At 42.5% G+C, this 23167-nt stretch overlaps 1 protein-coding gene across 1 annotated transcript in view; it reads right to left on the minus strand.

Moving 5' to 3' along the window:
• necab1 (N-terminal EF-hand calcium binding protein 1) overlaps positions 1–23167 on the minus strand; it is a 63825-nt gene that overhangs the window by 34584 nt on the left and 6074 nt on the right. The window contains exons 3-5 of the mRNA XM_047383077.1: positions 16671–16779; positions 7640–7665; positions 7393–7490 (exon numbers count right to left, since the gene is read on the minus strand). Of these exons, the coding sequence (XP_047239033.1) occupies positions 7393–7490; positions 7640–7665; positions 16671–16779 (233 nt within the window). The remainder of the gene's footprint in view (positions 1–7392; positions 7491–7639; positions 7666–16670; positions 16780–23167) is intronic.

Genomic DNA, 23167 nt, shown 5'->3' on the forward strand with positions numbered 1-23167 from the left:
GGCTTGGCTGCAGGCTGTGGCTCAGAATCCTTGGAGCTCTGTGCTGCTCTAATGGCCACAAGAAGAGGGTCGAAAGGACCTCCAGCAGAAAGAGGAGGTGGAGCGTCGAGCCATCCCTCCGCAATGAATTTGGCTTGTAGAACAGAGTGCACCAGATTCAGATCCTCTGGATGATCCATTACATGAAGTACAAAATCACAGCAACGTCCCTTCAAGAAATCCTCTTTCATTTTCTCCAGCCTGGCTTGAACCCAATTCAGGGCTGGAGGCTGCACCGGCAGCTGGTGACCTGCAGAGGGCGTTGGGTGACCACCCACCAACTCCGGGGAAAGCAGCTGTGAGGAGACCATGGCGGATGGACCCTCCGTAGAAGGGTAGGAGGCGACAGTCCGAACCTCCCCAAAGACAACAGCCCTGCGGCTGCGACGTCATCCTGGGTGGGAGCCGAAACCAGCGGGAAACTCTGTCGACTCTGGAGTTGCTGCAGACGTTGAAGACTCAACCAAGGCTGCAGCTGGCGTGAATGGCCCGGAGGAAGTTGCGGTGAGCGTGGACAGCTCACTGGCCGTGGGTGAGGAGGAGGGCTTGCGACGATGACGGCGGCGATGTGAGGAAATTGATGTGGCTGAGACTGTCAGAGGCTAACTGGAGCGGATCCGACCCGATATGAAGGCTGGAGATACCGGCGTCGGTTGGCGTCCTCTAGCTCCCTCCATTTCTTGGAGCAACAGGGGCGAAGGTAATATCTCCACCTCTTCTCCGTAAATCCTCCCCAATTCCTCCTCCTGCTGTGTCACCCACTTCTTCAGCTCTTTACATTTATCTGCTTGGTCCTGGTACTGGCTGGTTCCTACTGTCACATTAATCTTTGTTGTCGGACCAAAGTGCTGGTAAGACCTGGGCAGCCGCATGTTGAGTGATCTTCAGCTTTATTCAGAGGTATCCAAACATAACATAAATCACTGCAGGAACATGAAACACATGGCAGTCAAGGATAGAGACCCTAGTTGAGAGACGAGGAACCAGCAATCAACACATGAAACAGACTAACTAATATACTAAGGGAATACAAAGGGCAGTTAATCAAAAGGAAGAGGGAACAGGTGAGACAAGGAGGCAGGGAGACAGAAGGAACAGGTGAAACTAATGCATAGACTAAACATGGGCGAAGGGATTAATTAATAAAAAACCACAAAGAAAGTCCAAAATATCACTCCGTGACATTTGCGAAGCTTTAAGGGAAGAATATTCTGTGTACACAGACCGGGCCTCCGCCACACTTGGTGCTTTCACTATCCAGCAAAAGAAAAGCGAAGCACCCAGGGAGTATTACCGGCACTTGAGAGCCGTCTACTTCCAAGGACGTAATGCGCCCAGCATTGAGGAGGAACATGCTTTCAAATCCCTGTTCCTCCACAACCTTCATGAAAGTGTGCGATACGATGTTACTATGTATTGCAGAACCAAGGCCATGAGCATGCAAGAGATCCGCAAATATGCTCAGATGGCGTGGGGAACACGTGCTCGCCCGACCAAGGGACCAGAGGGTGAGGCTAGGGTTTTACAGGTCCGGACTGAAAGAACCAGCCTTGCGTTAGAAGGTCAGGAAATGCCTTCAGCAGGAACCCACGTTAAGAACCGGTTCAGGGAATAACGTAGGTTTGGTCAGCTGGACTGGGGGTGGTGGTACTGAATACCAACCACAGTCAAAGTTGCTGGACCACTTCCGGTCGAACAGACGACCTGACCATCACGTGAAGCCTAAAGGTAAACCTGATGGAAAAGGGTGGAACTGACACGCAGAAGGGATTATGGAGAAAGAGTTGGAGGAGGCCTTACGTAAGATGGTGACAGAAGCGGTGTGTCAGGCCACCACGCCCCCACAACCCTTGAAACAGGAAGCCGACCCTCCAGTTAAACCAGACCCAAACTTCCCGTCAGCATGACTAGGCGTGGACCCAGTCTCCACAGCCATCAGAGTGTACCTGATCGGATGGGGAGACAAACTTGGGAAACTCCAAGTACCCCTTGGGACCTCCCCAGGAGAAACACCACAAACCATCTTTCCAAGGTTCTCAGGTGAACTGAACCAAAATGGACATGCACGTCGTCTATACTGTCTGATCATGATAGGAGGACGTTTCCAACTGAGTTTCTATTCTAAAATAGGATCAGCGATCAACCTGATGTGCTCAATCATGTTTGAGGAGGTGAGTAGAGCCATGCTCTCCTTCAATGAACCATTTCAGGCCGACGCTTGTGATGTAAGCATCACCAGCTGCACCCAAAACTGATCATGCATCACTAGTTGGGTGGAGCTGGACATCACACTCGAAGACACGGCTCTGGTGCACCCCATCTATATGTGCACATTAAACAAAGAGTTTTTCCTTGGTGGCCAGGACCTGCTGGACAGGCTGGCCCCACTCATTGACTGCCACCAGGACCAACTCTGGGTCCAGGCGGAGGTGCAAAACCCACTGAATTTAAACAGCAAACCACTCTTTGTGGCCAACCAGATCACCAGCTTAGAGGAGCCCGAAGAACCTCTCAGGCCCTCATCAGAGCCGGACATGTGCACCTCTGAGACACAGCTGCACCCAGCCATCCAGGAAACTCCTGCCAGATGCAGTCATGCATTGCTTGGCTCTTTAAAGAACCCAGGTGTGGACACTTACAACCCCAAAGTGGTGGAAGGTGTACACCTGGAAACCATGTTCATACCAGAAGTGCTACTAGCATTCTGGCTGGGAAATCCATCAACCATTAGAGAGCTGTATGACCGTTTGTGCCAAAAAGACCCCCTTTTAACTGAGGCACAACACAGCCACACACTCCTTTTAGCAGACGGGCTCCGCCCTCTCCTCAAGACAGCCAGTGTGCAGATTGGCATCAAACAGCTCTCCCATGCTGTGGACATTGTTCCAACAGACCAAAGGGGGGTCATATTATCCTACGCCCATTACTCTCCTGTAGGGTGCCATAGGAGCTACAAAGCCACACTCCACACCCTCCAACAGATGGCGCACTGGCCTCCAACGTCTCACGACACCCAGGTCTACATCAAAGGATGTTTAACCTGCCGCCAGTTTCAGCCATCCCAGCCAACCAGTCAACCTCCGCCTCAGCGAAGGGGGGTTACATTACCTTGGTTCCACCTTCAGACCAACTCGGTCGAACCAGCTCCAAAATTAACAGGAGGTAACAAATTCCTCCTAACTGTGACATGCAGCTTCATCAAGTGGGTTGGATGCTTGTCAGAAAAGGTTGACACCATCATCCCAGCTGCTGCGGTTTTGCTGAACCAGATGAAGTCCTACATCGGACTTTCCTCCCCAAGAACAGAGCTTGTCTCCATGTCCGGGAAAGGAGAGACCAGTGCATAGGACCAGTTAAATAGGTGCATGTTTCATGAACTCACACTAACATGCACTAATCACTAACAACTTTCTTCAACAGAAACAGTTAAACATATAACTACCTTCTAGGACACAGTCTTAAACTGTAAGTTCGCACGATAATTCTCCATAACACACTGCATGCACAAGAGACCTCACAAAAGTGATTAAGAATGATGTAATGGACACCCACATTGCCAGAGATTTCATGCAAAATCTTATTAAAGGAGGTTGGTTCATCTGTAGACAGTCCCACCGAGGCACAGATACCCACTGGCCTAGTTCTGCTGAACTTAGTAGAGAAATCCTAAGTCCACCACAGCAGACACCTTGCAACCTCCACAAACACACCTGACTTATAACCTAGGTACTGCAATTCATTTATTTTTTTTTCTCCCTCTTTTCACATCTAGATAGTTTAGAGACAGGAGTCATATTAAAACCCATCATCATTCAGAAGAGCTAATGGTTTAAACCTAAACCTGTTTTAAACATTCGTTTTTTTTTTTGATTATACACCGCAAACCGGCAGGTTAAGCGTTTACAGGCCAGGATTGATTCCCTCACATTCATTCCCCCACGGTTCATAGCACCACCTTTGCCAATGACACAGCCAGGTTCCAGTGCCTAATAGAAGTGGGACGAATAAGCTATGAACCATGATTTTGTTCTCTTTATATATATACATATATATGTACGGTATCTTTTATTGCTGTTTCATTTTGTCTCAGGGTTACCAAGGAATGTACTGATGATATGAATGTATTGTCATGTATTTTCTCATTGAACAACATAGAAAGGTATGAGTTAGTCTGAGTTTAGTCCTGCCCAGGCTAACCTCTACTCTGCCCAGTCATAGGTTTTGAGGAACACAGAGACAGTTTTGTTTGTTCTGGACCACTTATTTGCTGAGTATTGGACTATCTGCACGTTGTTGGACGTCACTTTGAACTGAACCCTGAGACTATCACAGAGCAGGTGCATTTATACGGAGACTTGATTACACACAGGTGGATTCTATTTATCATCATCAGTCATTTGGGACAACATTGGATCATTCAGAAACCCTCACTGAACTTCTAGAGTGAGTTTGCTGCACTTGAAAGTAAAGGGGCCGAATAATATTGCACGCCCAACTTTTCAGTTTTTTATTTGTTAAAAAAGTTTAACTCATCCAATAAATTTCATTCCACTTCACGATTGTGTCCCACTTGTTGATTCTTCACAAAAAAATTTGAATTTTATATCTTTATGTTTGAAGCCTGAAATGTGGCAAGAGGTTGACCAGTTCAAGGGGGCCGAAATTGATTCTGACCGGGTTTGATCTTGTTTTTCATATTACTTATGTTTTTGGGTGAGCTTCTGTTTTGCTTTAGTTTGTACCCTTTTCATGTTTTTGCCAGTTATACTTCCTGCATTTTTCTTTCATTCGTTAAACATTTGCTCTTGTGATATTTTTTTACATATCCTATCAAGTTTCATTTTAGTTTTGCCAAATTGTCAATTTTTTTCTGTCTTGTCCATTGTTTATTTTTAATTTTGAATTATAATTTAATAATTTTATATCTTTTTTCTGCATTAGTTTGTTTGCTGTTTTTGTTCTTCTTTCTTTTTGTATGTTTTGGTTCTGTTGTGATCCGTTTTAATTATTCTTGTTCAAAGGTTGTTTACTCAGAGGGGTATAATACAAATGCACGCCACACAAACCGTTAAAGTCATCCATTGGTTTTCACTGAAACTACTACTATATGCACTGCTTTGTGTTGTTCTTTCTCATAAAATCCAAACAAAATACAGTGAAATTTGTGGTTATAATGCTGCTTTTAAATGTTCCACATTCACCTCTTCCCTTTCACTCAAGGGTTCATTGGTTTTATTTTTGTTTTCCTCAAAAAATCTTATAAAACCTTTTTTTTCAACCAGATCTACTACCAGCCATTTGTCTCATAATTTTCCCATGAAAATGTGTGGTAAAGATCTAAGGAGCGATTTGAGCTTCTCAGTTTATGTCTGACGAGAGAAAAGCACAAGGCTCTCCTTGTAGATTAAACACAAAGATTGTGTTTAATCTCCGATAATTTACCCACATCACTGCCTGTTCGCTCATCTCTTCTCTCCTTTTTCACCTCCAACCTTTCTTTTCACTTTGTTTCACTAACATCAAGAGGATCTTATACATGGGATCTATTACATCTATTATCTAACGCTGTTGTAGTTCATTTAGTTTGATGTTTATTTACTGCACAAGTCCAGTGCAGCATGTTTTGTTCTGGTGGTTAATAAGTATGACTAAGCCATGGCTCGTCCTTTTCGGCTCTGTGATGGAAATTTGACTAATAGGAGATCAGAAGGAGTCAGTTGGGCTGCACGCTGAGAAGACACTTGACTTGCAGCTAAGAGACAGGGCCAAAGCCAGACAAATTATTCATCTCTCTATTTTATTATTAAATGTCTCAAATTTAGCCTGACTTTTCAGCATTTGTTTTTTTTGTCACACCACATGAATCATGACACAGAGACCCTCATGACTTCTAAATCTAAAAGTAAAATTTAATCATCTTGGCCCATTAGATGACAATTTAAATAATTAGAAAGAAAGGTTTGGGTTGTTTAAAATTAAAATGTATTTTTCTTTTATTGGAAGACAAAGTGTTGGGTGGCATGACAGATGATCTGAAACATTAAGGTGTAACAGAAAAGCAAAAAACAGAAGAAATCTGTTTGAGGACAAATTATTATTTGCTGCACTGTACAGAATATGGGCAGTGGATAAAAAGGAGTGTTTTTTGTGGGTCCAAGGGACCACAGCAGAGCAAAAACTGAAAGGTCCTCTAAGGAATCTTTATATATAATCACAGAACAGTTTTTACTTGAGATTTTGACTGTCAGTTGTTTTGTTGCATCGATTTCTGCTTTTAATTACATTTATACAGAATGTAACCAGACACAAACCTAAAAATTTCAGCTTTTGTCTCGTCAGTTCACAGAACATTTCCCAGAATGTCTTGGGGATGATCAAGATGTTTTGTGTAAATATGAGACGGGCCTTTTTGTTCTTTTTGTCAGCAGTGGTTCTGACCATGGAACTCTCTTGGTCTGCAGTGCATTAGATGTTCTGGGTTAATTTATGACCTTCTGGATTTGTTGTTGATGTGCTCTTGGAGTAATTTCGGTAGATGCAGGTGACTTTGTTTCTCATCTATTCTCAAATTTCTTAATATAAGGGTCTCATGTGTTGCTTTTTAAAATTTTTCGGTGTACTTCATGTCCAACAGGACAGATTCTTTTTAAATGATTCCTTTATTTCTAGCAGTCAAGCGGTAATCATGGTATATTTCCACAGGTTCCTTCTCTGATGTTAACATTTTTGTAACAATCTAAAACTTTTAAGGCTGACAAAAAAACACATTTATTCTATCTGTAGGGGTGCAAATATCTTTTCAATGCACAGTTTTAAGTATTTTTAAAGAAAGGCATTAACTTCAGTCTATATCATAAATAAATATTCATGGCTTTGTTCATTTGTTTTAGCGATTAAAGTCAGAGATGAGAAAATTGGCAGAAATATTGAACCATCGATTAAACAATTTTATTTGTTGTGCAAAGTCATTGATAAAACATCATATTTTAAAGATATCTTTAACACTAGTGGAAAAAACCATTAACAATAGAAATAAAATTGCGGCGGTATTCAGAAAAATGTATTCTGAATATAACTCAATGGCACAAAAAATGCCAAAGGGTTTTAAAAGACATATGAAAGACTTGAAATAAAAAGAAATCATGAAACATTCAAATTTACCCCAAAATGCAAAACCATGGCCTATAATGTCTGCTACATGAAACAACACAGCAAAGGTTGTACCAAAATAAAAGACATTTAAAAAACACACATAAAAATGTCCAGGAACCCAAGAGGGATATAAATTAATATTTAATACTAATGCAGCAATTTTTATTCTGTGTAAGACAACTGCTATTTCCTATATCTTACCTTCTTTGTTTTGTCCATTGCTTTTAGTATGGACATATTCAGTTCTTCCAAAGCTGCAAGAACATTTTCATATTCACCGAGGTGCTGGGAGAAGTACTCTACAGAGCAACAGAAAAAATTAAAAACAGGCAGAAAGAGAAAAGAGTTTTATTCAGATGCCCTGTGGGGTTTGGTCATATCGTTCAAAATGTCAAATAGCATTTGAGTGTTTCTCTGAAAGTGAGGTGACAGTACAGCTTCGGCTTACCACAGAGTTCATCCGTGTCCACATTGCTGCAAAAAGACGACAAAACAGAAACATTTAAATGCAATGAACTCCTCAGAAACGCACAATTACAAGGTGAAAGACCAATACAGGTAATTCTTTCCCAATGAACAAAAGCCCTTTTCAGACAGACTTTGATTTGATGAGTCATGATGTGATGACAACTTGAGGGGAGCAAAACATGTTTTGAATATTTGAATTTCTCAGTCAGATTTGTGAGGAAGGAAACTCTTTGAAGAATATGTTTGCTTTTTGAATATGTTTGCTTTTTGAGATAAATTCTCAGCTTTATTTTAGGAGGTCTGAAAGCAATAGACCTATAAGAAAGGAAGTAGAAACATGGGTGATTGTTACATGTCACACGTCTTCTAGTCATTGTATAAGCCATTCAGATATTTTTAAGACTTACATTACATTACAAAACATTTTGTTGTCACAGTTACAGAAACTGCAGATGTAGGTTGGCTTACATTAGGCTCAACAGAAGCTGTAGTTGTTTTTCACCTGGGAAAAAGCTGAGGAGACAAACTGGTCTGAACAAGAGAAAACACTTTGAGACATTAGGGCAGCTGAGAACAGGAGAAGTTAGACTTTAAACTCTATAACAGACTACTAAACTCTTTCTGATGTGCCCTTTTTACATTTCACATACTCTCATGGATGATATAACATTAATGTACTGAATAAAACTGCATATAAAAACATGCATATCAAAATCTTTATAAGCAGTTTTCTGAGCTAAATATGTATACATTTAAAAATAGACATGTTCAGTGTTGCACACCAAGCTGAGAAGCCTCATCTGCAATGCAAGGTGGACCGTACAGCTTGGTGACTCATTCTCTAATCAATACTGTACTTAATCTGAGAGCTCTAGATTGGGTTCTAACAACTTCAATATCTGCCTGTTTCTGCTCATAATTTAAGGAGATTTGGACACATTCACCTTCAGTTTAACATGGATTTTATTAAAAAAAAAAAAAAAAAAGCTCACCTGTGACAAAGAGGGCACATAGAAATGCAAAATATAGCAATTGTAGTTAGCACAAACACATCAGATCTGACCTTTCACCCACAAGAAGAAGAAGTCTTTTGTGCCTGTCTGCCGATCAATATGTGTCAAAGTATCTCAGAATTATCTTCTTTTACAATTGCAGACATTCAGAAAAGGGTTTAGTAATCTACAAATAGATATCTTCAAATGGGAATATTGTGTTAAACTCAGAGTATAAACTTCTCATTTAAAAGACGATCACAAGCTGAAACCTTCCGATTGAAGTGTTTTTGTTTGTTTAAATTCTTTGTCTCTCTCCAAGTCTTAGAAATATTGTAGAATAAAAATCAGTTTTATTATGGGCTGGGATAAAGCATCTCTTGCTTTATCCCAAGTCTGTTTCTGATTGGCTGATCAGGCCCTTGTGATGACTCCTCCCCCAGAAACTATTTGCTTCTCAAGATGCTGGCTTTTGATAGTCACACAGAGAGATAAAGAACTACAACAAGCAAGAAGTCTTTCCTGACTGAGTCAAAGAGAAGCCTGATCACCTTTGTTGGGTTCAGTTGCAATAAGTACTTTTGTTTGCAACGTACACCTTGATATATTTCTCTAATTTGGTTTAACGTTCTGGAACATTTTTGTTTTACATTTCTTTTGTATCACCCAGTTCTGAATCCAAACTTAGGAACCCAGGAAATCAAATGAACTGAACCAGAACCAACAGCCTGTCAGCTTCTAAGAGACCTTTTGGACTGAACAACACCAGTTGTGCGAAGATGTAAGAGTTGAGGTACAACTGTGAAAGTAGCATGAACCAAAGCCCAAGGAAACAGCTGAAATTTGGACTACAAATGTATTCTTTGGGTTTTATAGTCGCCATTCTGGTGAGAGAAGCTGCGGAATCAAAGTGGTCCCTCCTCCTTTTTTAAAATTTTACCCTCTTAAATTAACATTGTCACTCAAAAATTAAACCACAAACTTATGAGAAACCGGTGAATTTTAAATAAAATTTAAATGCAGTAGATAACGTTTGACAAGTTGGCCTTACAGTAATGTCTTGTATTACATCTAGTGTCAGATTGGACTGTGTCATTAAATCTAATCTATCTGTATTATTATATAGTTCATTCAGTATTTATTCATTGAATGATGAATGAATGAATGAATTATTATATTGTATTGGTATGAATTAGATTTACTGTGTATTTCTTGGAAATGAATTGGATGTGTTTTTTTTCTAAAGTTTCTTTTTATTAATTAAAACAAAGCTTGTTGTTATTAATAAAATTAGTTATTGACTAAAACAATTACGATTTCTAGGGGGTTGTTATTATAATTCTTGATCAAAGGGCAATTTTAATGTTCCTAAATATATCTTATATAACATATAAGAAATATGCTGAATTTTGTTGTACTATAAATCACTGGCAAAGATTGTTCAATACAAGGGGAAATAATTCACCCTTACAACAGATTTTCATAGGCTATTATACCAAGTATGGGACAGATTTAAATTAATTACAGTGATATAGTTTAATTTAGCTTATTAGTTTTACCTAATGTTAGTTTATATGAAGGTTTTTTTTATTTTTATTTTTTTACAGTAAATACATTTTTTTTGGGAATAATCAACCTGTGAATAATCAACCTTTGAGAGTCATCTTTGCTCCTTTAGGACAACTCTTCCAGGCTTCAAATCTCTTTTTGACCATCTTTTTAATTTTCAGCTTCGTTTTTGTTCCAAAATCTTTTTTCCATTTCAGTTAAATAGAAATGAACCCAAACACCATCCAAGTTTATTCAAGCCAGCAACACGGGTCCAAAGATAGCTTTAACGTTCCCACAGAGAAATCCTTATACAGCTTTTTGCTCGGTAGGAAATAAATGTGTCACAAAAAGAGGACATATCACTGGAATCTCCTTTCACATCAATCCAACCAAAATGAAGAAAATGTATAACAACTTGCATATTGAAAAAAATCCAGAAAAAAGGCCAAGTAAATTGGATCATAAATTAAGTTTATATTGAATATTTATTGTATTGATTTTGTTATACTGGCAGATAACTTTAATTACACTGAACATGTATGAACATCTTACATGGCTTACAAACTACTCCATTTTCTCTGTTTTATTTTTAATTTTTAATTTACTGTTTCTAATTAACTTTTCTGAGAGGACTGGATGAGTTATTTACAAGATAAACAAGATAAAACAAATGTGTGATTAGTCTGTTTAAAATTTCAATAGTCTTGCTAATTTTTCTACTTTTTAATCCAATTTTAAGTCTACACTGAGAAAAAAGATGAATGACTTAAAACACGTGTGGAATTAGATCACTCAATATGAGAATATCCAGGAAATAAGCATTACATTTCTCTGCAAACACAAATGTGATGCCCTGATAAATATAAGTTGATAGAAGTGCATTACATCTAATGTATAGTCAGCTTTTGTTACATAAGTTCAATAATTACATAATAAAATCAGCAGATTTACCTCAATAAAGCGCTTATCATCATGCAGTTGTGGATTGCTTCCAAAATTATGGTTTTGAACATAATTAGCCTGGTTGCTCATATTTTGTTCAATGAAAACTAACAATGGAGTTAAAAAGCAGAAAATCTGCTCAGGCAGTGAGCATAAACCCAAAGCAGTCCTTCTTTTTTACAGCAGATCTCCTCACATAATAAAAAAGAACAAGTTTTTGTGTAGATGTGCAAATAACCCAGACGTTTTCTTCAACGTTGCATGGTTGTAATCAACCATGTTTATTTCTGTATGAAAGATCACAGCATATGACATTAAAAGAGCTGTTATTTGACAGAAAATATTGTTTTATTTTTACATATTTAATAAGAGTTTACCCCTCCTTGAACTGCCACCTTAACATGGTGGAGGGGTTTGAGTGCTCGAATGATCCTAGAGGCTATGTTGTCTGGGGCTTAAATGCCCCTGGTAGGGTCTCCCATGGCAAACAGGCTCTAGGTGATGGGTCAGACAAAGAGCAGTTCAAGACACCTTCATGAGGACTACTAAATTGAGGCACATGACATTGCCCGGTACGGCGGAGCCTGGGCCCCACCCTGGGGTCGGGACTCATCGGAGAGCGCCTGGTGGCTGGGTTGCTCCTCGCGGGACCCAGCCGGGCCAAACCCGAACGAGAGACGCGAGGCCATCCCCCAGTGGGCCCACCACCTGCAGGGGGAACCGTGAGGGACCGGTGCAAAGAGGATTGGGCGGCGGACGAAGGTGGAGACCTCGGTGGCCCGATCCCCGGATGCTTAGGCTGGCTCTAGGCACGTGGAATGTGCTGGGGGGGGGAGCCTGACCTTGTGCGGGAGGTCGAGAGATATCAACTAGAAATAGTCTGGCTCGCCTCCATGCACAGCGTGGGCTCTGGGACCCATCTCTTCGAGAGGGGCTGGACTCTCTTCTACTCTGGAGTGGCCCAAGGGGAGAGGCAGCGGGCTGGGGTGGGTTTGCTTGTTGCCCCCCAGCTCAGCTGTCTCGTGTTGGAGTTTACCCCAGTGGATGAGAGGGTCGCATCCCTGCACCTTCGGGTTGGGGACAGGTCTCTGACTGTCGTATCGGCCTACGAGCCGAACGGTAGTGCGGAGTACCCGGCCTTCTTGGCGTGCCTGTCGGGGTTGCTAGATAGTGCCCCTCCCTGGGAGTGCATTATTCTATTGGGAGACTTCAATGCCCACGTGGTAAACGACAGTGACACCTGGAGAGGCGTGATCGGGAGGAATGGCCTCCCCTATCTGAATCCGAGTGGTGTTTCGTTATTGGACTTCTGTGCTAGTCACGCATTGTCCATAATGAACACCATGTTCAAGCATAAGCGTGTCCATCAGTGCACTTGGCACCAGGACACCCTAGGCGGAAGGTCGATGATCGACTCTGTTGTCGTATCATCGGACCTTCGGCCGCATGTTTTGGAAACTCGGGTGAAGAGAGGGGCTGAGCTGTCCACTGATCACCAGCTGGTGGTGAGTTGGATCCGCTGGAAGAGGAGAAATCTGGACAGACTTGGCAGGCCAAAGCGCATAGTGAGGGTCTGCTGGGAACATCTGGCAGAGCCCTCGGCCAGGGATGTATTCAACTCCCACCTCCGGGAGAGCTTTGACCAGTTTCCGGGGGATGTTGGACCATGTTCTCCGCATCTATTGTCGATGCTCCTGCCCATAGCTGTGGCCTTAAGGTCTGCGGTAATGGGTCTACTGCAGTCTAAGGTCTACTGCAGTAATGGGAGCGCTGTGCTGGTCTGTTGTGGTGAAGAGAGAGCTGAGCCAAAAACCAAAGCTCTCGATTTTCTGGTTGGTCTACGTTCCTACCCTCACCTAAGGCCATGAACTGTTGGTCATGACCGAAAGAACGAGATCCCGGATACAAGCGGCTGAAATGAGCTTCCTCCGTAGGGTGGCCAGGCACTCCCCTTAAAGATAGGGTGAGGAGCTCGGCCATCCGGGAGGGGCTCAGAGTAGAGCTACTGCTCCTCCACATTGAGAGGAGCCAGTTGAGGTGGCTCGGGCATCTACAGGGGTTGGACAATGAAACTGAAACACCTGGTTTTAGACCACAATAATTTATAAGTATGGTGCAGGGCCTCCTTTTGCAGCCAATACAGCGTCAATTCGTCTTGGGAATGACATATACAAGTCCTGCACAGTGGTCAGAGGGATTTTAAGCCATTCTTCTTGCAGGATAGTGGCCAGGTCACTACGTGATACTGGTGGAGGAAAACGTTTCCTGACTCGCTCCTCCAAAACACCCCAAAGTGGCTCAATAATATTTAGATCTGGTGACTGTGCAGGCCATGGGAGATGTTCAACTTCACTTTAATGTTCATCAAACCAATCTTTCACCAGTCTTGCTGTGTGTATTGTTGCATTGTCATCCTGATACACGGCACCACCTTCAGGATACAATGTTTGAACCATTGGATGCACATGGTCCTCAAGAATGGTTCGGTAGTCCTTGGCAGCCCATCTAGCACAAGTATTGGACCAAGGGAATGCCATGATATGGCAGCCCAAACCATCACTGATCCACCTCCATGCTTCACTCTGGGCATGCAACAGTCTGGGTGGTACGCTTCTTTGGGGCTTCTCCACACCGTAACTCTCCCGGATGTGGGCAAAACAGTAAAGGTGGACTCATCAGAGAACAATACATGTTTCACATTGTCCACAGCCCAAGATTTGCGCTCCTTGCACCATTGAAACTGACATTTGGCATTGGCATGAGTGACCAAAGGTTTGGCTATAGCAGCACGGTCGTGTATATTGACCCTGTGGAGCTCCCGACGGACAGTTCTAGTTGAAACAGGAGAGCTGAGGTGTACATTTAATTCTGCTGTGATTTGGGCAGCCATGGTTTTATGTTTTTTGGATACAATCCGGGTTAGCACCCGAACATCCCTTTCAGACAGCTTCCTCTTGCGTCCACAGTTAATCCTGTTGGATGTGGTTCGTCCTTCTTGGTGGTATGCTGACATTACCCTGGATACCGTGGCTCTTGGTACATCACAAAGACTTGCTGTCTTGGTCACAGATGCGCCAGCAAGACGTGCACCAACAATTTGTCCTCTTTTGAACTCTGGTATGTCACCCATAATGTTGTGTGCATTTCAATATTTTGAGCAAAACTGTGCTCTTACCCTGCTAATTGAACCTTCACACTCTGCTCTTACTGGTGCAATGTGCAATCAATGAAGAATGGCTATCAGGCTGGTCCAATTTAGCCATGAAACCTCCCACACTAAAATGACAGGTGTTTCAGTTTCATTGTCCAACCCCTGTATACCGGATGCCTCCTGGACGCCTTCCTCGGGAGGTGTTCCAGGCACATCCCACCAGAAGGAGGCCCAGGGGACGGCCCAGGACACGCTGGAGGGACTATGTCTCTACGTTAGCCTGGGAGGAGCTTGAGGAGGTGTCTATGGAGAGGGACGTCTAGGTGTCTCTGCTGAGTCTGCTGCCCCCGCGACCCGGTCCCGGATAAAGCGGAAGACGACGAGTACGGGTAATAAGAATTTACTCCTTGTTCAGCAATTTGTCAATCAGTTTCAATGTGCTTTACAAGGAGGGAAAGGACATGCATCCACAAAAATATCAGAAAAATGTTACAAAGATGAAGGTTTTTCTTTCAAACACACACTAACAATGGGCAGTCTATCATGATTAATGTATTGATCAGGAAAGGACATTTCATGTAGAGAGGTCTTTCATGAGTTTAGAGTGTTTAAAGAAGAAATCAATACAAAATCCAACATGGAGACAGTATAACGAAGGGAGTATGGGGGGGAATGCTTTTAAGCCTTTTACTCTCAGTAACAAGTAGGGCGGGGCAAGATCTCATGGCAGGAACTCCCTTGATATAAAAACACCACAATAAATCTGACAATTGAACACGAAGTCATATCAGCACAACACACAAACAACATGCCCATAACGTGTCAAAGACACATGAAAAGTTATATGTTTTTAGCCCCCTTCCATATTTGTTACCATAAATGTTATCTATTATTAAGACACGCACTGAAAATACAGCTTTCTGCTTCAAGGTTCTCATCATGGTTTTATGTTTGAAACTCTTATCTTGAAGTAAAAAATTAAGTGGTTCTTGAGTTGTTGTATTATCGTGATGCAAAACCTGTTCTATTCAAATTTATCCAGTAATCTATTCAACACAACTCATCCAAAGTGTTTGGTAAAGGTGCTATTTCACTCATGTAAGTTGACACAATGGACACAATGTCTAAAATGACATCTAACATAACTATCGTTTTGTTGTTGATGTTTTCATCCTAGGTCAGTCTGTATCCTCTACTAAGTCATGTCTGGCACTTCCATCCTCAATCCCCACTGTCTCCTCTGTGTCTTCTACCACTGCTGATCTACCTGGTAGGTTAACATCAGAACATCTTTTATAATTGCTCATTGTAGTGCAAAACATTCTTAGAATAATAATTACATAGACAACTCAAATTTAAAGTCCTTGTTATTTAGTCATTGTCTTTCTTTTGGCTGTTCCTCAGCAGCTTCCACCTCAAAGTCTCCTTCACACCATGGATCACCACCAGCTCTGTCAGTTGACCCAGCTGAGTGGCCATCTTTCCTCTCAGAGTTAGACAGTACAGAGCAGGTGATCAGAGGGCCACTGCCTTATTAGGGAGAACCTTCGGAAAGTTTTTTGAAAACAATAAACATAAACATTTTGCTGTAAATACATTGAATATTAGTTTATTTTATTACGTCCGGTAAAACTGGATGCTGTATAGATATAGGATAATATAAACAGCACTCCCAGGGCTGCAATGAGTTCATAGTAGGTGTGGAAATGATCTGATCATCTGACTGTTGATTGCAGCAATCCATAATATTGGCAAAAATAGGGGGCCCCAAAAACAAATTTCACTTAGGGCCCCATGGAGGCTTGGGGTGGCCCTGATTTATGCTTGTGAATAAACAGGCCAAGAGGAACAAAGTACAAGGAGGTCACAGGAGGGCGAGGATTGATCGTTGAGCTACAACAAAAACAAATGAGCCTCTGAGAAGTTAAAAGTACTGACAGGAAATTCTGTTCTGAAGCTATAAACATAATGAATCAAATTTTAACTCCATAAACCACAGCTTATTCCATCTAGCAGAGGTTAAGCAGTGTTCAGTGAATTAGCAAAAGAAGAACTTGGAGAAAACATCCGCTTTGACTTGAAATATGACTTCACACAGCCTATTGTCGAGAAAGTCAACCCACTTTGAATTGTTTGATTTAGCATAAAACTGTGTGAATAAAGTTTAAACAAAGCCACAGTTCTCTGTAAAACTAAATGAAAGCCATGTGTGTTCCAGAACTCTGAGAACACTTTTGTTCAGAATAATAAAAGCTTGTTTTCGTCTACATCTCATACATTGCATATATTTTATATTTTTCCAGTCTGTTCATATCTCAAATCTGTCCTGTGTGTTGAGCAGATTGAAAACAAAATTAGGCGATTACTTGACTCACTCTGTGTTATGAGTATCCATTGTATGAAAAAGCTCCTTCAGTTCCTCAGCAGTCAGGACTCCATCAGAGAAGTAGGATTTGAATTCATCAAAGGACAGCTTTCCGTCGTCTGAGGGCGAAATGAAAATCAGGATTCATGAAAGGAATTTTGATCTCATTTAGGTCAAAGATTTTTGTGGTGGCCATAGTAATAAAGAGTAATGAACCGTTTTATTTTTTCTCCTTCAATATAAAACACCTTGGTAAATTCTTTTAGCTCTATTCTGATAAAACTAATACCGACTCAGTTGACATTCAGCAAACTAAAAATTTACTCTGATGTCATTGCAACAAGTGCATCAAATTCTCAGTTATGAAACAATAGAAGTAATCAAACTGAAGAGAAATTGATGTTCTTGTTTTTATTATTCCAGCAAACAACATTGTGTCTGTGTGGGGTCGTCACAAATCTTCTTTTAGACTAATGTGATAGCAATCTGGAATAATCAGCCACTTTTATGCTCTGAGGTGCTGCAATTATGAAAAGAATAAAGCAATATGAAATATTGATGGGCAAAAAAATAAGCTGAATTTTAAAAATAAAATGAGGAGCTCCACAGCAAACGTCCTGAATATCAAACTGTGGACAGAGTGCCATTCTGCCTCCAGCTGTGTCTGCCTGTTTGTGTAGACCTGAGGTGGGTGATCTTTAACTGCCAATCTGCCACAGTGCCGATGTTAAGTATGAGTGCTGAGTTGCCATAGATACTGCAAGGAAAAGCCTCTTGCACATAAATGTAACATAAAGTACCTCACTGTCATTAAGCTCAGATATATAAGCTGATTACTGTACAACATGAAAGCGGCGTGACAAGCCCTGAAACCATTCACAGTGTGGGATGGATATATATTAATGGACATAGGAGTATGTTATGCCATGTGAACAGTGAACAGTGCTAAGCTATTTTTGCCTTTTTAGGACGTGAAATTGAAAGAAAGGCCAGTTGCTTTCTGAATGGCTTCAGAGACCCTGAGGTGCAAACAAATTCCCAGACCACTGCGAATGATTTTTCCTTTTTTCAACAGTGTTTCAAAGCCTTGCATAACCTATAGAGTTACCATACAGGTCCCTGCAGAAATATTCTCATTATTCTCACCCCTTGAACCTTTGAAATGTTTTGACATTACAACCCTAAATTTCTGTGAACCCAGAACCACACTCCGTTGTAACTAAGAACTAAGACTGGAAGTTTTGTGCATCTAGAAACACACATTTTTATTAATTCTCCATGAGCTTAAATTCATTCAGATTGGATGGATAACATATTTAAACAGAAATGTTCATGTCTTGTCACAGATCCTCCAGCTCATCTAGGTTTGGACTTTGACTACACCATCCTAAAACATGAATATGATTTGATCTAACCTATTCGATTGTTTGTTTAGGGTTGGTGTCCTGCTAGAAAGTATAGCTTTGACCCATTCTCAAGTTTTTAAACATCTATAATATGTTTAGTTCCTGAATATCCCAACGCTGCCAACACTCCGGTGCCTGAGTGTTAACCTGCAATGGTAAGTCTAGCTGGCCAAGACAAATCTCTTTGTGATTTTTTCTGAGTACTTACCTTCTCGTGTCCTCCTTCCCAGGTTACCTCCAGTCCCGAGCTTCTGTATCCAGTCTGCTTATGCAGAAAACTCAGACCCTCTCTTTGAAAGAGAACTTCACGGATTATGTTCTCAGTTGGCTGGCAAATGCCAAGCGTCCTGCACGGTGTTGGGCTGTTAGCACAACCCCAATTTGTAGACGTTGGGCTCTCATACCATCCTCATGGAGTCGGTTTCTAACCATTTGTGCAGACACATGCACATTTGTGGCCTGCTGGAGGTCATTTTGCAGGGCTCTGGCAGTGCTCCTCCTGTTCCTCCTTGCACAAAGGCGGAGGTAGCAGTCCTGCTGCTGGGTTGTTGCCCTCCTACAGCCTCTTCCACGTCTCCTGGTGTACTGGTCTGTCTCCTGGTAGCACCTCCAGGCTCTGGACACTACGCTGACAGACACAGCAAACCTTCTTGCCAAAGCTCGCATTGATGTCCCATCCTTGATGAGCTGCGCTACCTGGGCCATTTGTGTGGGTTGTAGAGTCCGTCTCATGCTACCACGAGTGTGAAAGCACCACCAACATTCAAAGGTAACCAAAACATCAGCCAGAAAGCATAGATGCTGAGAAGTGGTCTGTGGTCCCCACCTGCAGAACCACTCCTTTATTGAGTGTGTCTTGCTAATCGCCAAAGATTTTCCCCTGTTGTCTTTTCCATTTGCACAACAGCATGTGAAATTGATTGTCAATCAGTGTTGCTTCCTAAGTGGACAGTTTGATTTCACAGAAGTTTGATTTACTTGGAGTTATATTGTGTTGTTTAAGTGTTCCCTTTATTTTTTTGAGCAGTGTATTTCATTATTAACTTGTTAAACCTTTCCTGTTTCCTGATTGTATTTATGCATGTTGGTCAAAGCAGCTAGAAAAACAATGACAGAACTCTCAGACAAATCTGACCCAGCAGATACACTCAGTAGGACTCTTTCAAATCATAGCCTCCAGATCCAGTCCCACGGAAACTCACTTCGATCCCTCCTGGAACAACAACGCCACACCAACCAACAGATTGAACAGATGTCCTCATTACTCCAACATGCTCTGAACAGCCTAAGCCTGGTTTCTGCCATTGACGGAAAGAACCTTCAACACACAAGACCAAACCTCTAGAATTAATAATCTCAGGCAATCATCGAGAACTGATATCCTTCTTTGTGTTTCCTGTTTCTGAGAATCCCTTAGTGTTAGGTTTTCCCTGGCTCCAAAAATACAATCCACTCCTTAATTGGTCAAACTGTCAAATAAGTTCCTGGTCCACTAACTGCCTCTCATCCTGTCTACATTCAGCCATTCTGCCCAAACAACCAGAATCTGATCTTGGAACAGCAGAGTACCCAGACTTAACTGCAGTCCCTAAGGAGTATATGGATTTAAAATAGGTCTTCAGCAAGACCAAGGCTCTGCCCTTACCCCCTCACAGGCCATACGACTGCGTCATTGACCTTCTCTCTGGGGCTCCTCTGCCCTCCAGGCAATTATATAATATCTCACGCCCAGAACAACAAACTCTCGAAAAATATATCACCGAATCCCTAGCTGCAGACATCATTCGTCCCTCATTGTCTCCTCTAGGGGCGCAATTTTTCTTTGTGGGAAAAAAAAGATGGATCCCTTCATCCATGCATTGATTACAGGGGACTCAATCTTATCAAGAACAAATATCCTCTTCCACTCATCTCTTCCGCATTGGAACCTGTACAAGATGCAACCACATTCTCCAAACTCGACCTCGGAAATGCTTACCGTCTCGTCCGAATCCGCCAGGGGGACAAATGGAAAACAGCTTTTAAGACCCCCTTGGGACATTTTGAGTATTTTGTTATGCCTTTCGGCCTTTGTAATGCCCTGGCCGTATTTCAGGCCCTAGTGAATGAGGGACGTCATTGATCGTTTTGTCTTTGTTTATCTAGATGACATACTCATTTACTCAAAGACCCTCTCAGAGCATGAACAACAGGTCCGCCTGGTCCTTCAACGCCTCCTAGAGAACCGTTTATATGTAAAAGCTGAAAAGTGTGTTTTCACAAGACCTCAATTACCTTCCTCGGATTCATCCTAGAGGGTGGTCAGGTTCGTTCAGATCCAGACAAGATAAAGGCTGTACTCCAATGGCCCACTCCTCACATAAACAGCTTCAACTGTTTGTGGGTTTTGCAAGTTTTTATAGAAGATTCATCAGAAACTACAGTCAAACTGCAGCCCCATTAACCGCTCTGACTTCCATTAAACACCCTTTTGAGTGGACTCCACAGGCAGATGCTGCTTTTCATAGACTCAAGGACAGTTTCTCTCAAGCCCCCATTCTCATTCACCCAAACCCTTCAAAACAATTCACTCTAGAAGTAGATGCGTCCGACATTGGAGCAGGAGCTGTTCTGTCCCAAGTTGCAGATTCTGATGGCAAATTTCACCCTTGTGCCTTTTTCTCCCGCAGATTCAATCCAGCAGAGATAAATTATGATGTGGGAGACCGCGAACTCCTGGAAATAAAACTGGCCCTGGAAGAGTGGCGTCATTGGCTGGAGCGCGCTGAACATCCAGTTGTGGTATGGACAGATCATAAAAACCTAGCCTATCTTCAAGCAGCCAAATGCATTAACCCTCGCCAATCTCGTATGTCCGTTTTCCTTTCCCATTTTGACCTCTCGATCTCACACAGACCTGGTTCCAAGAATATCAAGCCCGACGCCCCTCTCGACAGTTCTCCCCGGACGACTCTGACAAGGAACCTGCTCCCATCCTACCACCAAGTTTTGTGGTTGGAGCCCTCACGTGGGATGTGGAGAACTTGGTATCCCGGGCCCTCAGGATTAAACCAGATCCCAGACCTGGACCCCCAAATCGGACTTACGTCCCATCAACTGTCTGGTCCCGCTTGATCCGCTGGTTCCGTTCATCCAAGTTCTCTGGCCATCCTGGCTCTAGTCGAACCGTAGCTCTCATCTCCAGAAGGTTTTGGTGGCCGTCCCTTCATAGAGACGTGAAAGAGTATGTACAAGCCTGTGCTATCTGTGCTAGAAACAAGTCCTCTAACCAACCACCAGCAGGACTATTGCAACCCCTTTGTATTCTTAAGCGACCCTGGTCATACATTGCCCTCGACTTTGTCACCGGACTTCCCACTTCAAAATCTATGACCATCATACTCACTATTATCAACCGTTTCTCTCAGACCTGTCAACTTATCCCCCTCAGAAAACTACCCTCTGCCTTTCAGACAGCTCAACGTCTGGTGAAACATGTTCTCAGACTCCATGGAATACCTCTGGAGATCCTCTCAGACTGTGGACCTCAGTTCATAGCTAAGGTTTGGAAACAATTCTGTTCAGCATTGGGAGCTAAGGTGTCTCTAACCTCAGGATATCAACCACAGTCTAATGGTCGAACAGAACGAATGAATCAAGAACTGGCATCCACCCTCCGTTGTTTAACTTCAACCAACCCCACGGACTCGAGCCAATTTCTGCCTTGGGTCGTGTACGCTCATAATTCCCACACTTCTGCTGCCACTGGTTTCTCCCCTTTCAAAGCTTCTCTGGGCTACCAACCACCTTTGTTTTCCGTTGACGAAAAATATATCTCTTTCACTTCAACACATTATCACATCCGTAGATGCAAACATATCTGGACAGCCACCTCACAACCCCTTCAACGCACTGCAAAGCAGAACAAAAGGTTTGCAGACAGGAGAAGGGTTACAGCTCCCCAATACTAGCCTGGTCAGAAGGTTTGGCTCTCGTCACGTGACATCCCATTAAAATCGATGTCCAAGAAACTCGCCCCCAGGTTCATTGGCCCGTATGAGATTGAGGCAGTTATCAGTCCTTTAGCTGTCCGCTTAAAGCTTCCTTCGAGTCTCCGCATTCACCTAACATTCCATGTTTCTCAGATCAAACCCATCATCACAAATCCTTCTTGCCCTCCGGCCGAACCCCCTCCGTCCACCTGGGATGGTTTGGGGCACCCAGTTTACGCAGTCTGACGGATTGTGGACTCCTGTTGGCAGGGTCCAGGCAGTGGCCATTGAGGAGGGGAGTACTATCGGAGTTCTGGGAGTTTTTTTCTGCTCACCAGTTTTACCTGCTACTAACCCCATCCAACCTCTAGATGGCACCAGACGCACGGTAGGAGCTGAGTTCACAGGTGTTCTCCCTCAGCCTCAACAGGAGAGGAGCTTAAGAACCCAAGGCTGCCAACACTCCGGTGCCTGAGTGTTAACCTGCAATGGTAACTCTAGCTAGCCAAGACAAATCTCTTTGTGATTTTTTCTGAGTACTTACCTTCTCGTGTTCTCCTTCCCAGGTTACCTCCAGTCCTGAGCTTCTCTATCCAGTCTGCTTATGCAGAAAACCCAGATCCTCTCTTTGCAGGGAACTTCACGGATTATCTTCTCAGTTGGCTGCATTCCGGTTCCAAGGCTCCTCTGGCTACCGGCGAACGAACCCTGGCTCACCCTCCACCGTGCTCCCCTCCAAGATCACCCACCTGGTGCCACCTCTACTTCAAGTGCAAGTAAAACAGGATTACCCGAACCATTCACTTACCTGACACACTCCCGGAGTTTCCATCCATCTTTCTTGACAGTAATTTCTGTTCACTAATGTTCATTATCAAAACGTAAAAAAGGTCATGAAAGAAAAAACACTTTAATGTTATTGTTTGGGTCTAATAGATGAATAACTTTGGATTACATCAAACAACAGCAACAGCAACAACCATGCGCATTTTTAAAGACAAGCTATAAGGTCTGTTCAGGTTGTGGCCTTTGGGATTAATTTAGGGACTACTGTAATAAAAAATTGGAAATGGTTTTATTTTTGTGGTTGAAGGGGTGTTAAGATGTTAGAGAAATGTAAACATAGCTTA

The sequence above is a fragment of the Girardinichthys multiradiatus genome, chromosome 13 (genome assembly GCF_021462225.1).
Source record: "Girardinichthys multiradiatus isolate DD_20200921_A chromosome 13, DD_fGirMul_XY1, whole genome shotgun sequence".
Lineage (NCBI taxonomy): Eukaryota > Metazoa > Chordata > Actinopteri > Cyprinodontiformes > Goodeidae > Girardinichthys > Girardinichthys multiradiatus.